This window comes from Cydia pomonella, chromosome 10 (assembly GCF_033807575.1).
Source record: "Cydia pomonella isolate Wapato2018A chromosome 10, ilCydPomo1, whole genome shotgun sequence".
NCBI classification, from domain to species: domain Eukaryota; kingdom Metazoa; phylum Arthropoda; class Insecta; order Lepidoptera; family Tortricidae; genus Cydia; species Cydia pomonella.
Window position 1 is genome coordinate 6,926,987 of NC_084712.1, and position 27,991 is coordinate 6,954,977.

At 36.3% G+C, this 27,991-nt stretch overlaps 1 protein-coding gene across 1 annotated transcript; it reads left to right on the forward strand.

Moving 5' to 3' along the window:
- Positions 1-252: 252 nt before the first annotated feature.
- Positions 253-27,981, forward strand: LOC133521944 (myophilin). The gene is made up of 4 exons (XM_061857076.1): positions 253-437; positions 22,711-22,847; positions 23,817-24,021; positions 26,339-27,981. The coding sequence occupies exons 1-4, from the start codon at positions 384-386 to the stop codon at positions 26,507-26,509; spliced, it is 567 nt and encodes a 188-aa protein (XP_061713060.1). The 5' UTR covers positions 253-383; the 3' UTR covers positions 26,510-27,981.
- Positions 27,982-27,991: the final 10 nt, after the last annotated feature.

Below are 27,991 nucleotides of genomic sequence, written 5' to 3' on the forward strand. Positions count from 1 at the left end.
TACTCGTAAATGTATATTTACCACCTTTTTGGTTACTAGTCTGGTTGGTCCTAAATAAAAACAAACGAGCTTGTTTTGAAAAATAAGTATTACCTACCGTTAAACAGACATAATAGGTATATTCATGAATGAAAATTTCTTATAAGGGTATCGTCTATCGTTCATAATCGTTATATCTAACAAACTTTTAACTTTCAAATGTTTTCCCGCTAAGCCTCCCAAACTATCGACACAGCCGCATCACTATATCCTTCCCAAGCTCGCGGCGTCGCGGCATGATGTCATTCATCCTCACGCACTCACACACATAACCCGTGTCGCGACCGCGCTGTTTACCAAGTGACCGAGTGTCTGTGATTTATTTATTCTAATAGTTAGTTAGAATGGCCAATAACCGCGCAGCCAAGTCTGGCTTTGCCGCCGAAGCTCAGCGTAAGGTAAGATTCCAAATTCAAATTTTATCCGTTTTAGCGTTGCTTCTTAAATACTGGCCGTTACTTCCACTTACCGTACAAGTATTTGAATTTGGTAACAAATTCAAACAAGACGGAGTAACTAGTAACATCTCATCTAGATATCGATTAGGGATGCTGTAGAAATATAGGTTAGGAGGGCGGCCGCGGGATGACCTACATTCTATGTCAACACATGTTTTACATTACCTTCGTACTTGTTCAGTAATTACCTCATTAAGCATATGTTGATAAATTGCTGGCAGTGTTTACGTAGTGTGTCAAAGCAAATTCAGCCATAATATCTATGACGTAGCGTTTAGATTTTGATGAACTGTTGAATTGTTGAGTATTTGATCAGTTTTGACACATTTTACCTATAATATACGTATCTATAGCTAAAAGCCCAACTGTTACATACAATACTCACAGCGTGTTTACTAAACTTATTTTATTCTAATCTAACCTAACAGGCTTACGGAAATTTAATGTCATTCATAATTCTTGTCATTAGTTAATTTCAAATTTTCAAATTAAAATTACTTACATTGTCTATTGAGGTTGTTTTTCCACGCGAGGCGGGGACGAGAGATGTGCGGGAATGAACCAAATAGCATTTGCATTGGTTGTATTGTAATCCAGCGTAGCGAAGAAGAGAAGCAATGCTATTGGGTGATTCCTGCACGGCTCCACTCATCTCTGCCTAGACTGTCTCAGTGGACAGACAGCCTTGTGTAAGCAAAAATGCAAGTCTGTCGAGACGAGTCAAATCAAAAGCGCCGAATTCGAAAATGTCTAGGTACATTTTCGAATTCGTATACCTTTTAGTCCTTTTTAAATAACGCCATTTATCAAATATTTTATAGGTATTATAGGTATATCTACCTAAGATTTATCTCACTGATCAATGAAAAAATGGACATGGACTCAATAGCGCCAAGTTTGCGCCAAGCTTTTTGCTAAATAAAAAAACATGTTCAATGTCAGTGATTCGACATTATAGGCACCTTATTCATCTTCCAGTCAGGGTAGTAGGTACGTACGTACTAGTTGTAACAATGGAATCGTAATGAATATAAACTATCCTCCCATACTAGGCATGTAACAGTGAGCCAGCAGATGAATTGTATGTTATTGCCGAACCTACGGAACCCGTAGGTATGCAAGTATGACAACTATTTTATTATCATTTCATGATTATGACACCTACCACAATTGTATTTAAAAAAGGTTTCGCTTTTGCAATTGGTACCAACTATAATTCTGACAAACCAGCTCTGTCAGTAGAAAAAAGAGGCAAATTTGAAAAAATAACATTGTCATTAAGAGTCAAGGCACGCGTTTTCGTGAATTACTCGATCTATAGCGCGAAGGCTCGATACATTTTTAATTTCGCGCCTTTTTCTACTGAGAAAGTTGGCTTGCCTACCTATTTATTTTAGGTTTTGTCACACTTGACAGTCTTGACACGAAAAAATGAATTCAAATTTCTGAATTTCGCGGTAGATTCCAGTGATCCAGGGTTTGGAGACTATACAGGATGACATGGTAAACGCGACACAAAATCATTTTTTATGGCTATACGTATGTTCTTAGATATAACTTTGTAATAATCAAGCTCGTATCGGTAGACATCCTAAACGGCCGAATTTAAACTGGTTCCTTAACAAAAAACCTGACAGAACACCCACCTGTCTACCTATACTAAACGTAGATATAAAGTACTCGGTGGTATTGTGTTGTTGGCATCCTCTGACGTTTGATTCGATATAAATAGTTTCCTTGGTATTGGAATAATTCTATACTTAGAGATTTTAGGGTATATTTGAGTCTACTCTTAGATTCGTACCTAAATTTGATTTAGGGGATTTAAAAAAAAACACATTTTATCGGTCATGTGGGCTGGAAACGAATGGAAATTACAATACTTTTCAAATCTTCCTTAATATTTATTCATCTTTGAAATAGGTTCGTAGCGTTCGTAGTATATGTTATATGTTAGACATTGTATTTATATGATTACCTACCTAATATTATAAATTAACTAATTATTCCTATTAATCAGGTTTTTCGGTCTTCGGACAATGTACCTAATTAAGTAATTTGTTAAAAGTTAGGGATTACCGTTATATGGTTTCCTTTAATTTTACCTAGTGAAGCCATTTTTTATGTCTGTGATGAAATCACAACTACAAGCAAATCCGATAAACCATTAACGATTAATCTTAAAAATCGGTCGATGTTCATTCTTTCGCTTTCGGCCAGTTTTGATCGTTAGGTAACGCTCTTCAGAATTAACTTAATGTAATATAATATTCCATTAAACTCGGCGAAAATGTCAGGAAAACTTACATATACCCGGAGGAATTTAATCTGCTAGGTTACGAAAACAATTTTAATGTAGGTACCGACAACTACTAAGCCACATGCGTATGCGGGTCGACGTTCTTCTTAGGTACGCTTCGGCGCCCAAGTACTCCATAAAAACCAAATTTGGCGAACGATACACCCGATATGTCCCGTTATTTACTAAAAGTATGTTTGAATCAGTTATTTTTTATGTTTTTGCTGACACATATTACTCAATTTATAACAGGTCATGCGAGAGTTGTACTTAGGAGTAAGGACTTAGGTAAAATATTTTTGGATTCTTGCTCTTGTATCATAGTGATTTTGTACACAGATCTGGTTAAAAAAATAATCAATGATCTACTAAGTAATTGAATAATGTTAAAAAATCATTGGCTCTATGTTTAGTACATCCTATTAAGCAATCGCTGAATCGGTCACACAAACAGCAACTCGCTGTATCCGTTGATAAGCCTTTTTGCATTGACATAAAGCTGACTTTATTTAGGTGGTGTTGGTATTGGTACACGTCTGATAATGCCTGTTATTATGTGAACGAAATCTCTTCCCACTGGGAGCACGGACACAAATACGGGTCAAGGCTCCGTATTATAGCCACTATTGAGCTATACAACCGGTTCTACAATGCTTTTTTAAGTCGGCGCGTGACTAAATACCTTAACATTCAGTATTTTTGTAGCTTAAACGAATTTTACAGCCATAATTGTTTGGAGCTAATGAGTGAATTAGTAGCGTCTCGAATTATAACACCAATAAATAGTGAGTTTTTAAAGGAAGCTAAAAAAAGGTGATGGTTTAATTTGGGTCTGATCTGACATATTCAAGTCAAAAAGTTACTTGGAACTTGGACTAAAAGTACTTTGTTTAAATATTTTTAAAGGGCTACAAAAAATGAGATTCTAAATTTGATTGTGTTACTCAATGTCTCAGTTTACAATTTAACGATACTAAATAGGTAACTTATATTTTGAATAAAGCGTGTTATTTTCGACGTTTCAATTTTTATGGCCATGTTTTTCCATCCTGTATAACTCAGACCTGGGTTATTGTATTTTATTGTTATTATATAAATAGACATTTGTTATTTTATTCTGTTGATTTGCTATTTTTTTGTTTATTTCATGTATAAAAGTACCATAAAAGTTTCCTGATAAGCAAACTAAAGTCAATTTTATCACTTCTAAAGGCTATGTCCTAATACGACGCCAGAAAACACATCATTGCATTCCTTTGAGCTACATCGTAATTCTCGATAGCAACGTGATCCCTAATAAAATCCCTGATCATAAATGAACTGACTTATCTGGAATAGTGTGTATATGCAATTCTAGTATTTATTTACTATATCAAGGATTTAGAAATATTTTAATGTCAATTACTTGTATAACCTACTTGTTATCTAAGACATCCATTACCATTCGTAATATTCGTAAATTATTAAGTACCTAGTTATGTTTTAGTTATTTTACAAATTTAATGTAGAAATATTAAAGTGCTCCAATACCTATAGCGTCTTTGTAAGTTATACTTACTTGTGATATGTTATAGACCGTCATACAAATCTATAGCCATGCGGGGCAAATTTGACTAATGTTTCTACTTCCAAGCTCATGACAATGTATATTTCACCCTGTATATGCCGTTGACCGAGACATTTGACAGCGACAGTGCTGTAGAAAATAACCTATTCACCGACTATTCAGACAAAATGTACCATTATTGTTCAAAGGTCTAAAATTAGTTTATGTACAATAATACATTTTAACTCACTTAACATAATGAAATTCAGCTTATAGCTAAGCCTTCAACCAGTCCATAGCTGGCCATAATAACTTCTTATATATCAATCGCCTTAGTTATAACAGTAGACCTATAATTGAAGACGAGCGACACAATATACCTACTTATTACTTTTTGCTTGATAACGTCACATATGAAGATTGTTTGAGAAATCTAAATGTTATAAAAATCACATCTAGAGACCAGTACCCCTAGTGTAAATATTTTCGACAGCGAAACGTGACGTACGCGTTTGCGTTAAGTGTCATTTTGTATGAGATTTTTGACTTTCCAAAACGTCCCGCTTGGCGCGCTGTTCAAAAACCCATACAAAATGAGACTTAACGCAAACGCGCACTATTGAATAAAAAATACCCTTAAATAATATTTTTTCTCGAAAGAATCCTGTAACTTTCCTAATAACCTAATGTTTAATCATGTCAGTCAAGCAAATGTACACCTAAGTAGGTACCTAAACGGGAAATGTCAATTTAGTATGAGTGAAATAAAAAACCAGAAGTGACGATTTATTGACATCATCTATGTCCTTCTAGTCAACGTTGTTTTGAAACTTTTGAAACACATTATATTAGTCACAGACTATCCATAAAATATATAATCTGTCAAATAAGCGAGGAACAGATGTTCAATTAGCAGTCTGTTGAATTTCATACTAATTCACGATGACTCATATAAGGCCGGTCTTGCAACAACGCCTTATAAGGTCCGGCCTTTACCCCGTGTATTTATAAGGCTTAAATACGAGCTACTTTCAAAACTTGCCATATGTTCGAGATTGACGGCTGACCAATTTTCTCTGTGCAGATGGTTATCATTTTAACCTTTTAACCTAATTATGCTAACTATAAACATGCCCAAAAAGAACCAAGCAAAAAAAATCTGCAAATAGAATACCTGACATAAATAGATCTGACGAAAAAACATCTAAATTATTTTGATAGCACACAGACTGTGCAAGTGTTATTTCAAACGTCAAACTTCTATATTTATGGCGTTATTTTTTTTTCGTAAAAAGGCATTAGTAGCGTTGTTGTAACACAGACATTAGCACAGACTGTGCAAGTGTTATTTCAAACATCAAACTTCTATATTTATGGCGTTATTTTTTTTCGTCAAAAGGCATTAGTAGCGTTGTTGTAACACGGACATTATATTATATTTAAATCCACCAAACAATTGAAAACTATGACATATCAATGACATTTCGAATATCGATCGTCCGAGATAGTACTTGCGTTTAGTAGCAAATGTATAAACTCATACTAAACACTAATCAATATGTAAACAGGCCCTATTTAAGGTAAGTGTACACGATCGTTTGGGCCGTATTAGATAAAAATAAATCATTGATCATCTCCAAAATGGAGTTGATTAGAATACCGGTTTCTTTGAGAAAGTTACTTTATTTAAGCTCAGGAATGCACCCTTGAAATTAACGGACTTAAAAAAAACACCGTGTAAATATATAGGCTTACAAGGGCCCATTTCTTTCAACAGTTTTAGTCTAATATTATTAGTATGTTGCCATGGTAACCCATACGACTTGACAGTTCGTGAACTATTAATATTAGTCAAATAGCGTTCGAGAAATGGGCCCCAGGATGACTTTATAAGTATGATGAGTAATGAAAGTAATAAAATAAATGTGAGCTTTTTGGCACAGACTTTTTTTTTGAGATTTTACTATCGCTGAAGAGTTAGCTTGGTCTGACTCTCATAATCTAACTTGAATAATTATTTTCATCGCAAATGGCAATATACAGCGTGACTTTATAAGTAGGTATGATGAGTAATTAAAATTAAAAAACTTTTATTTCGGACATAATAAACTTAATATAAATATTATAGGACATTAGGACATTATTACACAAATTGACTAAGCCCCACAGTAAGCTCAATAAGGCTTGTGTTGTAGGTACCTAGACAACGATATATATTATATATTATAATTATAAATACTTAATACTACATTAGAAAACGATAAATAAAATAAATATGTTATTTTTACATTTTGGTGATGTAAGTCTAAAAAATATAAACTTCTAAGTGGTATACAATCTTCGTTCTTACTAACGTCCTTCCTTAACCAATCCAAGTCCCCTGCCTTTTCACGCTATTTGGCGAAATTAGACTTTATTTTTAGGGCGATAAGAACGTTTTTCTTACAGAAAATATATTTGACCAATTAAATTGCTATTTAAGGGCCTCGCAGTGGCCCCATCTGAAGTTAATTTTGTACTTAAACTTTGCGTAATATTCCTTACTGATCAAATTGGTCAATAGTATAAACTGTCGGCCCGATTCGAAGAATGAAATACGATGATGATAAGTTCTGGTTTAGATAAGTTCTCATTAGATATCGTTTGTATGTCTTATAATTGACAGAAGCAGCTCGATTCGGGCAACCAATGTCACTTTGACGTTAGAAATATCGTAGATACTTAGTCTTATTGGGATCACAGCGGAATCGAAATAAACGTAAATTTTGACATGTCGTTTAGTTATTGATCTTTTAAAGATCTTTCCAAGATCTTAAACGTGTCTTACGGCCCGATTCGAAGAATGAGATACGATAACGATAAGTTCTGGTTTATATAAGTTCTCATTTAGATATCATTTGTATGTCGTATAATTGACAGAAGCAGCTCGATTCGGGCTACCAATGTCACTAACGTTAGAAATATCGTAGATACTTAGTCTTATTGGGATCACAGCGGAATCGAAATAAACGTCAATTTTGACATGTTGTTCAGTTACCGATCTATTAAAGACCATCCGAAGATCTTAAACGTGTCTTAATCATTCTTAGAATCGGGCCGTGCGTGTGTGTCCTATTTCATTTATATGCTATTGGCACTTAGGTAGTATGGTATGCCTACTTATTTAATGTTTAAAATGTTAGATACAGTCACGTCTGAAAATATCGAAAAATGTACATATACACACACTGCCTTAATATATATATGGGCAATAAAGTCGTGTATAAGTACATATTTTTGGCACTTTTTTCGTATCGATATTTTCAGACGTGACCGTACCTATAGTTTCATTAAAATGGATGTTATGATTATAATTTCCGCATACTTCTCATTAACAAAATAATTGATAACCACACTGAGTTCATTAATCGATATCATTAGGCATTTATGTTAAAATTGATAAATCTAATTAAAACTAAAACATTGATGTGTAGTTAAATTCAAATAAATGTAAGGCAATAATTTTTTTTAAATACTAAATCGATGGCAAACAAACATACGGCCCGCCTGATGGTAAGCAGTCTCCGTAGCCTATGTACGCCTGTAACTCCAGAGTTGTTACATGCGCGTTCCCGACCCTAATACTCCGCACCCTCGTTGAGCTCTGGCAACCTTACTCACCGGCAGGAACACAGCACTATGAGTAGGGTCTAGTGTTATTTGGCTGCGGTTTTCTTTAAGGTGGAGGTACTTCCCCAGTTGGGCTCTGCTCTAGATCTGGAATGACATCCGCTGTGTTGTGCCCTACCACAAAGCGAGATGACATCCACAATGCACATGCCTCTCTTTTGGACGTAGTTTAAGGACGTACCCGGGTCCATTAAGGTCGTACCCGGGTCCTGGGTCCGGGTGATAATAAAATTGACGTGTTGTAACACTTCTTGAGTTTGTTATTACTGTAGGTAAAGGAAATATTACTCAGATCGCAATAGGCATGTCAGGGCCAGAGAGAACCTACTTATGGGAAATAACCTAAATCATAACCTACATATTTTATTTGCTAATCGCCGTCAAAGTTCTAGAAAATAATACAGAAAACTGAGTTAAAGCCCGACCTGAAATATATGATCATTGTCAAGAGGGCGCTGTTATTCTCATGTATAGGGGTGACAGTTCAGTTTAGTATGAAAAATTTAGTTCCCATGAAATTCCGAAATATGGCGCGTGATCATACTCGTATATTACTGGTCAGGCTTTACCTACCTGCTTGGAGGTAGATAGATAATTCAGAAACAGTAAAAAAATATGGAAATAGTAAAAAAAAATAACTGTTTCATACATTTTCGATGTTTTCTAATTTTTCTATGTGAGAGCCTAATTATTCGCGTCGATGCCATGTTATGTCGGACATGTCTTTGCTCCCAATTTTTTGTATAATGGAACACTTCCCTGTTCAGTGTCCTACCTTCTTAAGAGCGGTTGAACATTTTTCGTCATTCTGCAAATTAATAAAAAAAAGGAATTGTAACTTTTTAACTTAAACGATTTTTAGGACTTGGGGATTTTAATACCTGTCCCGTACCATGAGTCACTGGCAGTGTCAAAACTTACTTTACTTTCTATACATCTCGCTCGCACTTATATGCGAGTACGAGCGAGATGCATAGAAAGTAAGTTACGTTCTCGATAGCGTTTATGTCAGTGCCGAACTGGCGGTAGCCACACTGTTACACTTACACTTGATGGTATAATTTGTAGCATTGCTTTAATGACTACATTACTTGTCCTTTTCAAGTTTCAATGTTTAATCCAACGTGAACTGCTGGAAACGCTCGGAATATACGAGTAATGTTAATAACATGTGTATTCAATAATTTTCGAGGTCCGATTCACACGTTACATTTATTAATTATATATGGCAATAATGCGTCACCTTACACATGTGCAGTGTCGATATAATCGAGACTAGTAAAATATAAAGACTGATAACATCCATACATGCTTCATCATTGTTGTAGATGGCATCAAAGGTTCCAGACAGGAATAAACACCTCACGTATTTGACGCTTGGAGACCTTAGTAGATGGCGTTAAGATATTTCTATGCCTGAGACATCTCTACTGGAGTCGACCACAATAGCTAATATTAGGTAGGCTCTCGATCAGTGGTTCACAAAATTTTCAAAATGATTACGTGTCCTGTTAGACACGTTTTAAACCCACACTTTAAAATTATTTCAAACAATTAATTTACTAAATAGAAATAAAATTTAGGTATAAATATAAACTGTCTCATATTTAGGAAGAGCATCATAAAGCTTGCAGCTTGATTGCCATAAAATAGCTGTATAAAAATACTTAAATACATAGAAATATATTTTTTATACACTATTAGAAAACAATAAATACCCTTACCAGGATTCGAACTCGGGACCTCCTAATTCGTAGACAGAGTAACTACCGACGGTATAGGCTAGAATGCCCAACCATGCCCTTGCTATTTTATCCCCCACGGGGTTAATTGCAACAGGAACTGATGCACTTTTAGAACAGATCAACAGTCTACATTTACCTGTCTTCCATTACGGCCGTCCCCCTTTTTGCGGATAACTCGTTGCATCGCATTGACCGCGACCCCATTCCGCAGTCCTTACCGGTATTGTCGGCAAGGCTGCCTGCTTTTTATGGACCGGTGGACGTTTTCAAAACTGGTGCCGTTATGCTTATCCACTGAGATTTTATTGGATTTTATTTACAAAGGAAAAGGTCAAAAATATAATAAAAGCAAAGAGAACGGAGTTATGTCTTTGATAAAATGCAGCTGCAATTTTGGCAGGTGTAGTCCATGTTAAACTTTATACAGGGTGAAAAATCCAAGAAGTCAATATCAGTATAAGATTTTTTCGATTGTCTATTTAGAGTTCTACTCCTAATAGGCCTCCCTTCTAGACTTCCATTCCCACCGATTAAGTACAATTTATGGCCGTCGATAATAGTAATGTAAGTTTCATAATAATTTTATTAATTTTATTTTAGACACCTTATAGTCAGATGGTATGTTATTGTCGGCAAGGCTGCCTGCTTTTTATGGGCCGGTGGACGTTTTCAAAACTGGTGCTGTTGTGTTTCCACTAAGATTTTGTTGTATTTTATTTCTAAAGGAACAGTTCAAAAATATAAAACGAAGCTGCAATTTTGACAGCTGTAGTCAATGTTAAACTTTATACAGGGTGAAAAATCCAAGGGGTTAGTATCAGTATAAGATTTTTTCGATTGTCTATAAAGAGTCCCACTCCTGGGGAAAACCTCCCACCGATTAAGTGCATTTTCTGGCCACTTGTTGTTGAGAAATAATGATGTGTGTTTCATAATAATTTATTTTAGACACCTTAGTCCTTCCCAGTTATTTTATTGTGAGCAAGGCTGCCTGCTTTTTATGTGCCATAGGATTGGACGTTTTCAAAACTGGTGCCGTTATGTTTATTCACTGAGATTTTATTAGATTGTCATGTTTTTATTATTATTGAGGAACAGATTAAGAGACAGTGAGGTGCTTTGGGGTAACTTCCGACCGGGACCGTTATTTAGACGTTTTCAAAACTTAGGTTTATTATTTAGTTTAGAATACAGAAACTTTGATTTTATTGCATTTTATATTTACAAGAATAGGTCAACAATACATTATATTAATATAAAAAAATGGCATTGGCAACACACATTTACGAGTAGAACGTATCTATAGTCCGTGTCCACTGTCCATGTAAGCATTTTACATTACACAGCTTGAGCAATACAAGGGGACAGTATTAAGACTTTATTTGGTTTCATAATAAGTGGTCCTATTTTAGCTATCTTAGTTATTACTGGTCTTATTTCGGCAAGGCCTTATTGCCTGCTTTATATGGGCCATCGGACTTAAAACTAGTGTCGATGCCGTTACGTTTATTACCTGAAATTTTATTGGATGTACAAGTCAGCAAAACCTTTACCATTACCTTGGCAGTTCTGCATACAAAGGAACAGGTCAAAAATACAATGAAACCTTCAATTTTGGAACTTAGCCCGTTCCGTGTACTTTTATGAACTTTATCCAGGGTGAATTACTCAAGGAGTCAGTATTTTTAGTTTGATACCTCTATGATTTAACTTTGAATTGACGTTTTTTAAAACTAACACCACGACGAAAATAACCCGAAGTCAAATAATGTTTTAGGTAGGAGTTAGTACCAATATTAAACAAACATTTTCAGTCACACTCATAATACCTAAACCAGCATCCGTACAAATTGAGCACTTGAAATCTTACCAGTGACGTAATTAAGTCCAGCGACATTGCTCATCGTTATTTATGTCCATGACCGTTGGTTACTAGCCTGAATTTGTACAAATATGTTTACACTTTGCACCTTATACCATTGTAATAAGGAAACAAATGTATACATTTATTTGACGTCTACCGGGTGTAGGTATGTGTAGATTAGCGAATGAATGAACCCGTTGATAACGGACGTAACGACCACTTTGCCATGCGGTATGGTAGTATGCTTATCGTTGAAATGCGACGGTTTTATGGAAATATTTGTTATTCTTTATTTGCTATCAATTTTTATATTACATTTGGTTAATGTAATACCTATAATAGCCTTTTTTGGGAGTTTTAATAATGAATCCAATTTTTAAGTAGTTTTTTAGTTTTAAGTTACATTCACATATCAAATGTAGTTTGATGCTTGACATAAAATTATGAGTGGTTTGTGCCAACAAGAAAGTCATCTTACACGATAATGACTAATTTCGCAGAGAAAAATAAAACGACGACGATCTTTTATTATAATAATTAGTCATTCGTTCCGTATTTTATATATTATATAAAATACGTAACGAATAGATTCTGTAACTCCCTGTAACATAACTCTTCAATCAATATATTTTTGTTAATTAGTAGGTACCTATAAATTAGGTTAGTCTAAATAAAAATGATTTCATTTACTTATTAAATTTTGTATTATAAGCTTGTTAGCAACATCTAACCTGAATATAAATTCGTTGTGATAATATTATCGAACAAGCTAATTAAATAGCATACTAACGTTCGTATTATTAATAATAAATATGAATATGAATATTCCGATTGCATAATACATCGACCTTTGGCTTTGCATTGCTTCTAAGCATTGAATGTTAATAAATATAGCTATTTAAATGATATTGCCTATTGCATTGACTATGCAACCCAACGCAATGTTGAATCTATATCTATATGACTATGGAAAGATATGTCACGTACTTATTTCATAATATGATTTCTGTATTTCCATTATGTATTTAACCGAAACGATTTTGAGGTATTTTAATAAAAGTACGTTCAGTAACTGTAACTACTACATTTTATCTGGAGTAATAAGTTTTTTTTGACAAAGAGAAATGAAACAATAGGGGCACCGAAAAGCATAAAAGAATGGACGCTTTCATTTTTAACAGCAGACATTTTCATCATGTAGGCATATTCTGATTGTAATAACAAGTTATCAATTTGATCTGGATTTGATGACATTTCCGGTGCATGCATGTATGTTTTTTCAACATTTCTAATTCGTGAAATTTGTCCACAATGTTAACCGTTTCACTAGTGTCCCCTCTTGGCATTCACGTCCGATAGAAGCAGGTGCGCCGAAATAGCACAAGGAGGACGCCTGCTTAGTTTACAAGAAACCACTTCCTCTTGTCTCCAAACGTAAATTAGACAGCTGTTCAGAATATTGATGAAGCCCGCTTATCAACTCGACCCATCTAGGCAAAGTGTTATACCGCCTTTTTATGTGCGAACAAGTAATAAATGTAATAATGTAATAAATATTGTAAATAAAAATAACGCTCCCAAAAATACACGGTGTACAGTTTGAGTCTTCAATCATTAATAAAATATACAATTATTATTCGACGACCGGTCTGGCCTAGTGGGTAGTGACCCTGCCTATGAAGCCGATGGTCCCGGGTTCAAATCCTGGTAAGGGCATTTATTCGTGTGATGAGCATGGATATTTGTTCCTGAGTCATGGGTGTTTTCTATGTATTTAAGTATTTATAATTATTTGTATATTATATATATATATATATATCGTTGTCTAAGTACCCTCAACGCAAGCCTTATTGAGCTTACTGTGGGACTTAGTCAATTTGTGCAATAATGTCCTATAATATTTATTTATTTAATTAGGTATTGTTTCCAGTTTTCTGTCATCATGTAAAACAAAGTTGACTTTCCAGAATATCAAATTTTGTATTGTGTTATTTTCCATTTAAATTATATTGACTTTTATACATCCCCACTAGTAACTTTGGTATTTTCTGAACCGTCAATTATTATATCATTGGCTACGATACCTCAATATAAACTAAACAATAATACTTAATGTACACTTGTTTAAATAATTTAATTACTTAAGTAAGTTCGTTATCAATACCTTAAATTAAAAATCCTGTTTCATTTCGCCACTTCTTGAATCACCGGGCGGACCTCAAGTCAGGTTTTTTGTCCTAAATTCAGTCGGACCTCGTTTCTGAATCACGTTTAAAGAATCCTCGATTACGTCATGCGCACGAGCACACTGTACATGTCTAGTCGGCTAGTTAGTCATTGTACAAAATCAGTTGGTTATATCATTAGCTTAATTTTAAACATTAATCTTTAGTCTAAAAGCGCATTTAATTTGTGTTCATTAAATAGTAAAACCCATCTCAAAGCAAAGTTACACAATGTAATAGGTATATGTACACATATAACATCATGTCCACAGGATGACAGAGAATTAGCGTCTCAGATCACTAATTACATATATATATATATATTTTTTACTTTCCGTCACCTTGTGGTCCTTTTTTTCATTGCACAGTATAATTGTTGTTTTCGTCATATTCTTCAACCGAACTTATAACGTAAAGAGACATGGTGTCGGTGTATGTATTGTATTAATTACATTATTGGCTTCTAACCGCGAAGAACTGAAATAGCGATAACATACGATGTAATATAACGGCTAGAATGCCATGTTCATTCGATATGCTAGAAACGATTAAAACTGGCGCTAAGTTGCCACATGCATAAATTAACGGCGACAATTTCAAGCGCGTGCAATTGTTACGGGATTTGGGCCTGATTTTCGAATGTGCAATCGATGTATCATAATTGTATCTAGAATATATTGGTAACATCTTTTCGCTTGATATAAAGCATAGCTATGTGTCTAAGCTCGCTTTGCTGTTAGTCATTCAATTCGTGTTCAACACAGTGTAAATAAATTGATCATGGTCTCAGGATGTCACGAATAACGTGATTCAAAATTAGCGTTTTCCGTCTCACTAATTACAAATACTCCATAAAATAGTCAGCCTATTTTTTTAGGGGTACGCTCCTAAATTAAAATTAAATTAAATTGAGCCAAACATATTTCATTTTTATCACGTCTTTTTTTTTTCATTTTAGATACAGGCTATCTGCATGGATACAAGTATGCTTGTCACGATAGCAAGTATAGTGACAATATACAATGTATGCATTGTTTGACTGTCTGTCTGTACCACTCCCTTAATGGATGCCACGCCTTGACAACTTACGATTGTAATTTTGAAGTCTGTATCGTTCGGTCAATATTTTATGATGATCGCTCCTAAGATTGTGTCATTTGAAATAATAATTGAGTAAATTATAATGCAAAATGTATAGACCGTTGAAATTGCCGAGATATCCAATACTCATCCTCATTAATCATTATTTATTAAAATCTACCTCGTCATACGTAAATGCATAAAAATAAAAAAATAAAAATGTTTCTGAATGTTTAAAGAAAAAACCGCCAGTATTTTTAGTTACGCTGTGTCAAAAAGGTTCGCGTTCTAAAAATAAATTATGGTTTTGTTAATAAAGCCTCATCTTTTTTGTTGGTGTTATGACCTTGGACTCATTAAAACGATTTCTAAGACTCAGTGAATCATCTGTGGCGACGCTTATTCATTAGTTTCATAGTCGAATACTTGAATGCAACATTAGAACATTACTATTAATAGTTATTTACTGTTGTCGTGACAACTATTTTTCATCGTAGTCAGTCCAAGTGTCACACGCAGATTAATTTCTTTTTGGTAACTGTCATAACTTAAAGCCCTTTTCATTTACACGCACACGTTAATTTTAAATAATTTAATTTTTTTTTAGTTCCGCGGTCCGAAAGTCGCCAAACGCTGAATTTATTTGTTTATTATTTTATTTATTTATAAAATTGTAATGTGCTAATCTGTTCTCAAGTGAACAGAATGTAAAGTTTTGGGCACACATAAATTGTATCCTGTATGCGAAACGTCAATTTGTCTTGAGGAACAGAACCGTCACTACATAAGACTAACACGACAAGCACACTTTGCTTATGATGTTGTGGTAGCCAGTAGGGCTAAGGTGGTCGGCTCTTTATCATTTGTCACTATGCCTGTCACGTTTTAACAAGTATGTAAGTTCGAAAGTGACGGGTCTAGTGACATGCGATAAAAATGGAACCATGCCGCCACCGCCGCTGCAGACATCTACAGTACAGGAATACTACGTCAAATGATTCTCAGATAGGTAGCTTAGCAAAATGAGATATTGTCCCATCAGCCGTAAAGTATTGGCGACTTTATCAATTAATTCATTCATAATTTCTCGATGCAGTTTCGCAGCTCACTGTACCTATCTATACCAATTAAACTGTTGCAAATACATTTGGACACAAACTGTAATTTGAAAAGTATGGGGGTGTCAAATACATTTCAAGTGTTGTTCATTGCTGCTGACTGTACTAATTTAGTTTATTACCTAGGTTTAGCTTAGAGCTGGGTTTTATGGTTGCTAAATCGCACAAACTAATTTCACTTAATAACAGTATGCATACTATACCAGTATACTTACACCTAAGAAGAAATTGAAGAATATAAGCACGAGCTAGAACGTGCAAAAACAAACCAATCCCATTCTTCGAACGCGTTTACCGAGAGCAACAACAAAACAAACTATGCACTATTGTTCCTACGTTCCTAGCAGAGACTATTCAATTATAAAGACTGTAAATTAATGTAACTATATCATACAACGTCAAACAGGTTGTTTATTTAATCACCTGCAATAATTTACGGGCTGAATACATAAGTTATACTGAGAAACTTTTACTATGGGATCAACCCCGAATCCGCGGAAAAAAATTTACTCTCCCATAGAAAATGTCAAAGTCAAATGTATGAAATAGCCCAATATTCTTTTTAAATTTCGGGGTTTGTCCCATAGTATTATTTGGTATTTTGCACCGACCTCTGCATATTATTATTATGCTATAGCGCCTTCTATTAACAATCTTACCGAGCTCACTAGATGGCGTTATCTTAATCAGCGAAGATGCGTCTTAAACATATGGAACTGCAAATGAACTTAAGTAAAAGTGGTTCTAACAGGGCGTTTTTACCAAAGAACTTCTGTGCAATGTTATTTGAAAGAAGACATCGACATGTGAGCATTGTATGTATGAAACAATTTTTTTTTTGCGAAATCAATTGCCGGCCTAAGTAAAAGTCGTTCAGTATGACTACACTCAGAAAAACCCCTGATAATTAAAGACGTCACTTTATACAGCCTAGTCCACAAACATCTTTATAAACAATGTTCCAAAAATATATTCACACGACCTTATTGTATCTTAGAGATGTTTGTGAACTCGACCCTAGTAGAGTCACGTCTGAAAATATCGATACGGACAAAGTGCCAGAAATATGTATACACTACCCTAATATATGGGCCATAAAGTCGTGTATACATATTTTTGGCACTTCAATCGTGTCGATGTTTTCAGTCGTGACTGTACACCAATTACCAGTCCTTATATCCACTTGTCTCTTGCTAGCCAGTTTCCCTGCACTTGACACGGTCATATTTCTATTCCGAAGAGGTTTTCACTCATAAACTCGGTTTATGGCCATGCGGCCGTAACTCGAGCGGGTTCATCCACCTCTGCAGTGTTTGATTTCGAAGGCAAACATGCAAATGCAGTTTCGAATGAGAATGTTTTAGCTTCGCTGACTTTGAAACTTATTACACTAGGGTGGGATCGACATTAGAACTTTTATAGCTTATTTTTTTAAACTATAAAGTACTACCCCATTCATTTTCTATGCAAGAAAGAAATGAGCGTTTTATACTATTACTTTTTGAACATACACAATCTGATGTATCGAAGCCAAGAACTTACTATTATCAAAAAGCGCATATTCAGATATTTTTGATCATCTTGATCGCTCTGATATATTCGGTGACAGTTCTTACTACAAATCGATGTCTAAAGGATTCCAAATTTAAAGATCGAAGTCTGCTTCCTTGTATTTTTTTTATTTTATTCTAAACTAAACTTTATTGGGCTGGAGTGCCACAAAAAGGTCTACTTTGTGGGGGGCGTGACGCAGTATTATGGTAATACCTGCAAAAATCTGTATTAATTTATTACCGTTGAATTTAAGCTTAGTTATCAAACGTTATCATTTGTGGTACCCCAGCTCCCAAAAAAGTTTAGATTAGAATAAAATAAAAAAATACAAGGAAGCGGACTTCGATCTTTAAATTTGGAATCCAAAAATCTACTTCTTTAGCTTTATAATCACCACTTGCACCATTCCACTAACCCGGGATTAACCGGTTAAACCGTTAACCCAGTGTCAAATTGTACTGGTAACCATGGTACCTCCAGACTCCAGGTTTAACCGGTTAACCCTGGGTTAGTGGGATGGTGCAAGTGGCCCTAAGAAGTGTTAAAAAAACCGGGCAAGTGCGAGTCGGGACTCGCGCACGAAGGGTTCCGTACCATTATTTTTAAAAACGGCAAAAAAAATTATGTTTGTTGTATGGGAGCCCCCCTTAAATATTTATTTTATTCTGTTTTTAGTTTTTGTTGTTATAGCGGCAACAGAAATACAAAATCTGTAGAAATTTCAACTGGCTAACTATCACGGTTCATGAGATACAGCCTGGTGACAGACGGATGGACGGACGGACGGACAGCGAAGTCTCAGTAATAGGGTCCCGTTTGATCCTTTGGGTACGGAACCCTAAAAAATAGCCCCTAACATTCGAGAATCTCAAAAAAAGACAGGCATCGTGCATCGGTTTTTATTTGGTTAATGCGTGGTCTCAAATGACTTACCCAAGTTTCTTAGTCATTTTGAAATCATTCTTTCATACTCGTATTTAAAAATATAATTTAAATTCCGTAATTGGTATTTACAACAAAACTGACTACGTTTCTGTAAACGTGTTGTTTTCCTTAAATTACGAATTCCTCGCACGACACGTTGACCTAGTAAGTATTCCAAGAATCGAGATACAAATATGCCTTATGCAGCAAATTTCATGACTTGACGTGTATAGCTGCTAATTTTAAGAGACTTAAATTTTGAGAAAGGCAAGGTTCTGTTTCCAATTGTGATTATTTTTAGGGTTCCATAGTCAACTAGGAACCCTTATAAGAATAAGAAACCATTTATTGCCACACAATAAAAAAAAAAAACAAGTAGGTCACAAAATACAATGATTAACTTAAAAATATTGGCATGCGCGGCAAAAGAAAAGGGCTCAGCATAGGCTGCGTCAGCCATTTCATTACAAATTGACTGCGCAGCGCTGATTTTCAGTCCGTCCCCTTCACTGAACCACATTGATATGATATGCGGGTTAATGGATTTTTTGCTTCATTACCTGAGATAGCTTGTGTATACAATTATAGTAGGTATTAAAAAAATAAAGAAATTTTTATTACAAGTGAATATTTAATGTTTTAATTTGGTATTTACTTGACACTGACAACCGGTTGCATTTACGGATAACTTAAGTATTTTACTGAATATGTACAATGTCATAATCATAAGTTTCGTTCACACGTTGAAACGTGCAGCATTATTGCTGCAATAGTACTTTTTATATGAGAGAATACTTATAAATAAATAAATAAAAAATACAAAATTATAGTAGAAATGATAAAAAACGTAAAACAGAACCTTAATAAATAAATTTTTCCAATGAAAACTATAGCTAACGTGATCAGTCCTGCCGTTTTTGAGTTATTGCAAAAAGTCTTTCTTCTTAGTAAAAAGACGTACAAAGCGCTGCGAAGGTACTCCCTTATGCTTGTAATTTAAATGATACTTATAGCCCCCGTTTAGCCTATTCTGACAGAAGGGTCAGGAGCTTTCTAGCAGACAGAAGCATAAAGGTCGTAGTTGACGGTAAATGCTCAGACTCCATGTCTGTGAATGCTGGTGTCCCCCAAGGCTGTGTGCTATCACCCACCCTATTCCTTCTTTATATCAATGACATGCTGCAAATCAGCGGCATTCATTGTTATGCTGATGATAGTACGGGTGATGCGTCTTACACCGGCCGCACCAATATCTCTCGGGAAAACGTCATAGAGAGCCGGAACAAACTTGTGTCTGAAATTGAGACTTCCCTAAACGAAGTCTCTGAATGGGGTCGACTTAACTTAGCCCGTTTCAACCCTACCAAGACACAAGTTTGCGCGTTTACCGCAAAAAAGTTAGAGTTTGTCGTATCACCTCGTTTTGAGAGCACTCCCCTGACTGCCACACCCGGTATCGGAATCCTTGGCGTCGACATCTCGAGTGAAGTCCAGTTCCGCGGCCATCTAGAGGGTAAGGCTAAATTAGCCTCAAAAAAGCTCGGTGTGCTCAACAGATCGAGACAGTATTTCACACCGGCCCAACGCCTACAGCTTTATAAGGCGCTGGTGCTCCCGCACATGGAATACTGTTCTCATCTATGGGCAGGGGCACCCCAGTACCAGCTTCTCCCTCTGGACCGCATCCAACGAAGAGCGACTCGAATTGTCGACTGCCAGTGTATTTCGGATCGGCTTGACTCCTTGGCGCTGCGTAGAGATGTGGCCTCGCTCTGCATTTTCTATCGCATGTACAACGGGGAGTACTCCGAGGAATTGTTCGGATTAATTCCTGCCGCTTCTTTTCGCCATCGCCCTACGCGACAACATTTCCATCCTCACCACTTAGATGGTTGGCAGTCCTCAACTGTGCGTTTTTCCAGGAACTTTCTGCCTCGCACAGCTAAACTGTGGAATGAACTGTCGCCTGCGGTATTTCCGGACCGATACGACCTTCAAACCTTTAAGAAAAGAGCGTACTCCCATCTCAAAGGCCGGCAACGCACTTACAACCCCTCTGGTGTTGCAGGTGTCCATGGGCGGCGGTAATCGCTTACCATCAGGTGATCCGTCTGCTCGTTTGCCTCCTCTACCATAAAAAAAAAAAGAATATTAACTACGGAACCCTACACTGAGCATGGCCCGATATGCTCTTGGCCCTTCTTTTATGGACCTATATTAAAATTTATTGATAATAGTTACGGAGCCTTGAGCTCCAATTTGAGTACCAATTTGAGTCTATACACCAATAATATACCAATTTCATACAGGAACCAAGAAATCTGACTAATCTGAGGTACCTAGTCGCCTTTTCAAGATATATTGCACAAGCCCAGGACCCCAATGACCAAATGTTTATTTTTAGCCTTGACCTCAACAACTTTGGCTATATCTATTCAGACCATTAATTTGCCCTTATACATGTGTCACTACTGTGAGTACTTCTGATATATATTGTTGTTCCTACCGCACGAGTAGGTGATGACCTGATGACTAATAATTTAGGTACTAAGTATTCTCAATTACCTGTCATACTACTATGTAGTTGGTAAGTCAGGGCAGTAGAGCGACACTCCTCCTTTCGGCTTTTCTCGGCTCCGTTCGGCTCAGCATTGCTCCGAGCAATTATTAGGGTTGGCACAACTTGACGTCCCTATACATGCACGACCACGGATAAGATAATGACTTGAATTTTGAGAACCCTAATTGGCCGAAAGGAATAGTGCCATACATTAGAAAGGCACAGTATAATTCGTCCCTGAATCGCTGTCAAACTTCGGTTTTGTAGGAAGTGTCATTTCTCTACGACAGTACTGTTATTTATTCTGTGGTCAGGGGTAAGAATCACTTTGAGAAACAGCCGGCCGCAGTAAAAAACAGCAACGTATAATAACGCCAGCTTGTTTTTCTTCTTTGCATATTTGATTTGTATTAGTTGTAATTGTTGCTCAAAATAGCCACATGTTGTTAAATTATTTTTCGCGGGACGTCATGACACGCATAAATTTTTTGTAAGGGCCACCCCACACTAGCGTCGTTTGAGCGTCGGAGTATAGTCAGCGCTATGGAAAATGGCGTCGCTGCGCAGTTGCGCCAATTTTGCATCAAGCAGCAGCCATAGAGTTAACTAGACGCCGACGTTCGGGAGACGCTAGTGTGGGATGCCCCAAAGATCTGCACAACACTAATTGCTCACACTTCTTAAAATAACCGAATTCAAGTTGAAAACTTATTGGTATCAATATCTTATTTACCAAATAGATGGAGATTATTTGAGATTTACCTATCCTTTCTATTTAATATAACATCTAAGCAGTAACCGACAAGTTCCGTCGCATATTTTATCGGAAAACCGTCGCGTTATCAAAATGACCTTCACTTCCCGCTCCGAGCTAAATTGTTGCATAAACATTAAACACATCAGTGTTTGCATTAGCTGCGTACGGTACGAACCACAACAATACAAGTATGATGAATATTGTGAATTATTGTGTCATCTGTATTATTAGTTGAAATTGTGTATAGTGGAATTAATTAGGTATCATGTATCTTGAAATTGAGAAAACCTAATCGTCTCGACATTTGTACCTATAGAAAACAGAAGCCTGAAAACACATTTTGTTTTGCTAGAACCTTAAACCATTTTTTTCCCATCGCATGTTATTGCCATTGAAATATAATGTTTCTGTAAATGATTCTTATTTTGACCAATTCGGTGTAGGCATAATTGCTAGCATTACCTACCATTCATAGAACATTCCATAATTAGTTTTGCTTACGAACCCCTGTAACACTACTCTTTGAATACTACTTGAGAATGTTAAAGCAAGTTTTTCAGCTGACACGGTTACATTTTTATGTTAGAAGTATGATGAGAGTATCCTCTTGTAAGTGACCCAACTTATAGAAAGGTTTTATTTATTTACTGTTTCTGGCAATTAGGACATGCAGAAATTAGTACTCCCTATCCTTTATTTGGTCTAGGTTTGATGGATGATTAATTAATAGAGAAGCCTTCTCTATTTGCCAAGTCATACGTACTGATGTTTCCGTCAGTTGTGTCGGGCGGACAAATCTCTCAATACGTGATTGCATACTGGCTATTCTGCTATTTACCTATTGTTTAACATTTTCCTTTTGTTTACTTCAGATCAACAGCAAATACAGCGAAGAGCTCGCACAGGAATGTCTGGAATGGATCCGGGCGATCACCGGCGAGCCGGAGAACGTGTCCGGGGACATGGACAACTTCTACGAAATACTCAAGGACGGGACCCTGCTTTGCAAGTAAGCATTTTTTGTGTATAAGTATTTAAAGAATATACCTATATGCTAAACAAGCTGTGAAAAAAAAAATTCTCATAAACTTGTCTGGGTGTCTGGTGACCTTCGTTCGTGTGGATGAATACTTCGCTCAGCGGCTAAGTCTGGTAATCCAATGGGGAAATGCAGCAAGCGTCCTGGGGACGATGTCCCGGGCAACTCGAGTTTTATATGCGAAAACTGTTAATGTATATTACTTATGTATATTGTTATTGGAAATAACGATATACCATTCAGAATATACAATTAATTATTTTTTAGGCAATAGGCGCTTAGGTGACAATTGGTGAGAGACGACAACCATCCTGGATTGGCAACGCCCATATAAAACCTCTGATTTCCATGCGTCCAAGAGCTTCCTACTAAACCAACCGATTATACACTGAAAAAAATAGATAGCCGAACTGGTTTTGTAACTTTACTAAATAACTAAACTACGGTTATAAGAAAATAAACTTTGCATAAATTTACAAACTTATTTTGTAGTGTATACCCAGTACCTGAACACTGATAGCCAAACACGGTTTTGTAACATATAACACATAGTTCGCAAGTCCCAATTTTTGTGTAAACAGTAACCAAAATTTTGTTACAGTTATGCAAACATTTCTTTCAGTGTATTTGTCGTCATTCAGCATACTAATAGTTGCTTGGAGATTGACGCAAGTTATATTTGTTCAATTAAATAAAGCTACCATCAGACGGGCTCAATGCCTGTTTGATAACGACGTGGTAATAAAATGAAGCGAAATAATCCGTCCCTGCAGTGACGACATTTTCAATTAACATATCATGAATATGTTCGCATAGCTAATTTTGTTGATACAGCAGCATTTTACTCGTGTTTAGTATTCTACGATGAGTAATTATGTTTAATGCGAATTTTATAACTACTTGTGCTCATTTCTAACCCATCCAAACGTCACATTCCAGGCTAGTCAACAACATCCAGCCCGGCCAAGTTAAGAAGATCAACGAGTCAAAGATGGCATTCAAATGCATGGAGAACATAAACGCCTTCCTGGAGGCGGCGAGACAACTCGGAGTACCTGCTCAGGAAACCTTCCAGACGGTCGACTTGTGGGAGCGACAGAACCTCAACTCCGTGGTGATTTGCTTGCAGTCACTTGGCAGAAAGGTAAACCTCTAACGATATTTAGTTAAATTGAATAGAACTCTTAAGTTCTCGTATGTAGCTTGAGGTGCCTGCTTAGGAGACCTCCCGGCCCGTGGGTTTGTGGGAGTGGCAGAATCTCAACACCGTGGTTATTTGCTCGCAGACACTTGGCAAAAGGTAAACATCTAGCGAAATCTAGTTAAACAGCTTGGAGAGTTCTCTTCTGTAGCTCGGAGTGCCTGCTTGGGAGACCTCCTGGCCCGTGGATTTGTGGGAGTGACGGAATCTCAACACCGCGGTTATCTGCTTGCAGTCACTTGGCAGAAAGATAAACCTCTAGCGACAGAGGAGGCCTTCCAGGTGGTAGATTTGTGGGAGCCACAGAACCTCAACACCCTGTTCATCTGCTTGCAGTCACGTGGCGGAAAGGTAATCCTTTAGCGACATCTAACTGGATAGTAAGAAAATAATGCATATGTTGCTTGGAGTCCACTTGTGAGAGCGATAGAATCTCAACTACAATGAACACTGTTTGCAGCAAGGTAAGCCTCTAGTAACATCAAGATGGTAGTCCGGCGTGCATGCTCAAGAGATGTTGTAAGCGACAGAGTCATGCCACGACAGAACCTTAACTCTGTGGTCAATTGCTTGCAGTCTCTTTGGAGAAAGGTAAACTTACCTTTAGTGGCAGGTAGTTAGATAGTATAAAAGTGTGAAAACGTACTCGGGGTGCCTGCTCAAGAGGCCTTCCCGATGGTGGAGTTGTAGGAGGCTCGGAACCTCGACTCCGTGATTATCAATTACCGCCATTCTACTTCTTGCTCACATGGTAAGAAAAATAAGAAAGCACAGTAGATCCTCTTTTCCGGGCCTTTTCTTATATCCCTGAAATATTGTCATAATGAATTTGGTCTTTAATCTTTCTTTAACTTAAGTTACATATAACTACCTAATTTCAGAAAGAAAAGAACCGATGGGTATGTTTATTTTTCAATTGATAATGCCGATGGAATTTATTATATACTTTACTCCGAAAATTAAATCACGCAACCGATTTTCTCAAGTAACCAACGTCGGTATAACAACCTCATTACTTAAGGAAAATGAGAAAAGGTCACATGTTTACTTTGCAAATTCTAGTTAACTTGACGACCGTTATTTGCCTTTAGACCTGCCCTGAAATTTATTTCAATCGATTACCGAGCGCAGGCTCATATTTAAGGGATGAATGAAGGTCATAGTTTCACTGGTTTGCCTATACGTAAGATTCACCTGCACCCACTAAGCATTCGCAATTGGCTTGTGCAAAATAAATAATGAGTGTGCGAGGACCCATTTCCTTTATGCATGAGGCAAACGTAACGTCACGAGTTAGATGGAGTAACTAATCAACATCACTAGTTTATGAACGACTTAAACCCGTTAGGTACTATAGAGTTTGAGGGGAATGAATCTTAAATTGGTTCAGGAGCGTTCAAAATTTTAGAAAAGGGGTAATTGTGATTAAATTTGGCTCTAAGCGTGTATGGACTTTTGTCGTCCACTGGCATTGCCACAGTTTACCACGCAGGTCTCTAAACTATTTTTATCCGACCCGAGGGCCACTTAGAGCCAAAAATTTTGCTTTTATGTCTTGACTGATTCATAGCGGACCATGCTCGCCTCACGGGACGTAGTTTGAATTGAAATCCCCTGGCCTACCATATTGATTATGTGCGAAGTAGGCGGTGGGGGAAATACAAGCGACGCCAATGCACGACGTGTTGTAAATATGAACTTTCGTGGCACGACATCTTCATACTATTTGGCAGCTGCCAACTGTCAAATAAGCAAAATGTCCCACACCTATTAGGGCGGTGCACAGTCATTATAGGTATATTATAGCATAGATAAATAAGAAGTAAGCATAGAGTGCTCACTCCATACATCAGTTTTGGTACCGAAACGTTTTTTATCAGTACTGCTGCTTGACAATAGATGTCGCGATGAATGAAAAGTCTAATGCTCAACAATTTTCAGCTAATATTATTATAACCGTATTAACCGGAACTCTATTTTCAACTCCTTCTGCTTGTAATATTAGTTGTAAATAGTTGAGAAATAAAATTTTCGTCAGTCACGACTCCCGAGACATCTAGTACTACGACTACGAAAATAATAAGCGTTTTGGTGTCAAAACTGATTTATGGAGTGAGCACTCTATGCTTACTTCTTATGCCTCTATGATTATAGGTACCGACTCCAAAAGGTAAACTGCGTCAGCAAAATTTAAGTGCACTTACCTGATTTTTAAATAATTACGTCACAAGGTGTTATTTTTTTCTTTTCTCTTCTCCAGGCCCACAACTACGGCAAGCCGTCCATCGGGCCCAAAGAGTCTGAGAAGAACGTGAGAAACTTCTCAGAAGAGCAGCTGAGGGCCGGTCAGGGGGTCATATCGCTACAGTACGGCTCCAACAAGGGCGCCACGCAGAGCGGCATCAACTTCGGCAACACGAGGCATATGTAGGCAGTTAACAAGTTGTTTACATGGTAAAACGAATTATTAAAAAAAGGTTAATTTACTAAGTATACATGACTACTACAGTCCGAAATAATATCAAAAGATTACGGAGTCAAGAAAATCTAAACCAACCTCTCTCGAAGTGCTTTCTCGGTTGCATGCCAAAAGAGCCCGCAGAATCTACTTGACCAGGCATGAAGGAAAAAGCTGTAAAAGACACTTGAAAGGCCCAAATGTCCAAAAAAACATATGTCAGCCTACTTATTCCAAAATTTGGCTTAGGCACTATTAGGAAAGCGACTGCCTTAAAATTATCTTCCAACCCATAGGGAATAGGAGTTTTAAATTAGCCTAAAACAATGTTTAACATAACAAACGTTTTACCATATAAACTCTGAACTATTTATATCTAAAGGGTGATTAGCATGAAGACTCGGCCTCGTTATTTTCCATGGAACTCTGTACGTTACTAGATTGATACATTTACATACATGACAATCGTGTGTGTCATGATTAACACTAGGAAATAGTGTTCTAATTTTAAATTCATTTGCTAAGAACTTCTAGAAACACCACTGAGTTTCCGCACAATCGAGCGGGGCTTATGTGAAAAGTTTTCTTCGAACTTATATTCAAACTCAAGGGCGATGGAAAAATGCGAGCATTAGTAACCTTAAAGCTAATCATCCTTTTATACACCATACATACAATTTATAATATTATAATGTAACAAGACACAAATTAATTTCACTAGAGATTTCATTAATTACTAGTTAGATTAGTTAAAATATTGTCTTAGAAGACTTGACAGTAATGACAGAGGACCATTTTCGGCGTTCCTCCAAAATCTCGAGTTTAGAATCTCTGCGTGTTTTAAAACTGAATTTTGGTTTCAAATTGTCATTTTATTTTTTTAAGCGTTTTATCATTCCCGAGTCATTCCATTTTGTGGATTATTTTTATACCATAGGTGTATTTGTTGAGATCTTTTGTTAAATCTGACTTAGTATTATACGAACTTAAGACATTTTAAAATTGGCTTAGCTTTTGACTTAATAAATTAAACAATTTAGCATTGTGCCAATTTTATTATATATTATTCCATTTTGACGTATCTGCTTATCATACAATAACTCTGAAAGTGTCATAAATTGAATTTTGCATTTATTAAATGTGCCTTCTAGCTCCGAAGGAGCCAAAATATTTAAAAAGATGTCTATAAAATTTTAAAATTGACTTATACGTATATCAGGGTTTCCTTGTTTATTTATTAATTATATAAAGTAATCATTCCACAATTTAGACGTATTAATAAGTACCTACATTAGTACATACTGTGATTAATATTTTTTTATGGACATTCTTCTATATATTTTCGTATTGCGTACTGGAAGACGTTAGACTAAGTTTCATCTTAACAAAAGTAGGTATACTACATTGCTGTATGCAGTACGTGGAATAAATAAGTACTTAAAGTATATTGTGTTT

Coding starts and splice junctions, on each gene's coding strand:
- LOC133521944 (XM_061857076.1), top strand. CDS start 384: ATGGCCAATAACCGCGCAGCCAAGTCTGGCTTTGCCGCCGAAGCTCAG. Junction 438..22,710: donor CCGCCGAAGCTCAGCGTAAG/GTAAGATTCCAA, acceptor TGTTTACTTCAG/ATCAACAGCAAATACAGCGA. Junction 24,022..26,338: donor TGCAGTCACTTGGCAGAAAG/GTAAACCTCTAA, acceptor TCTCTTCTCCAG/GCCCACAACTACGGCAAGCC.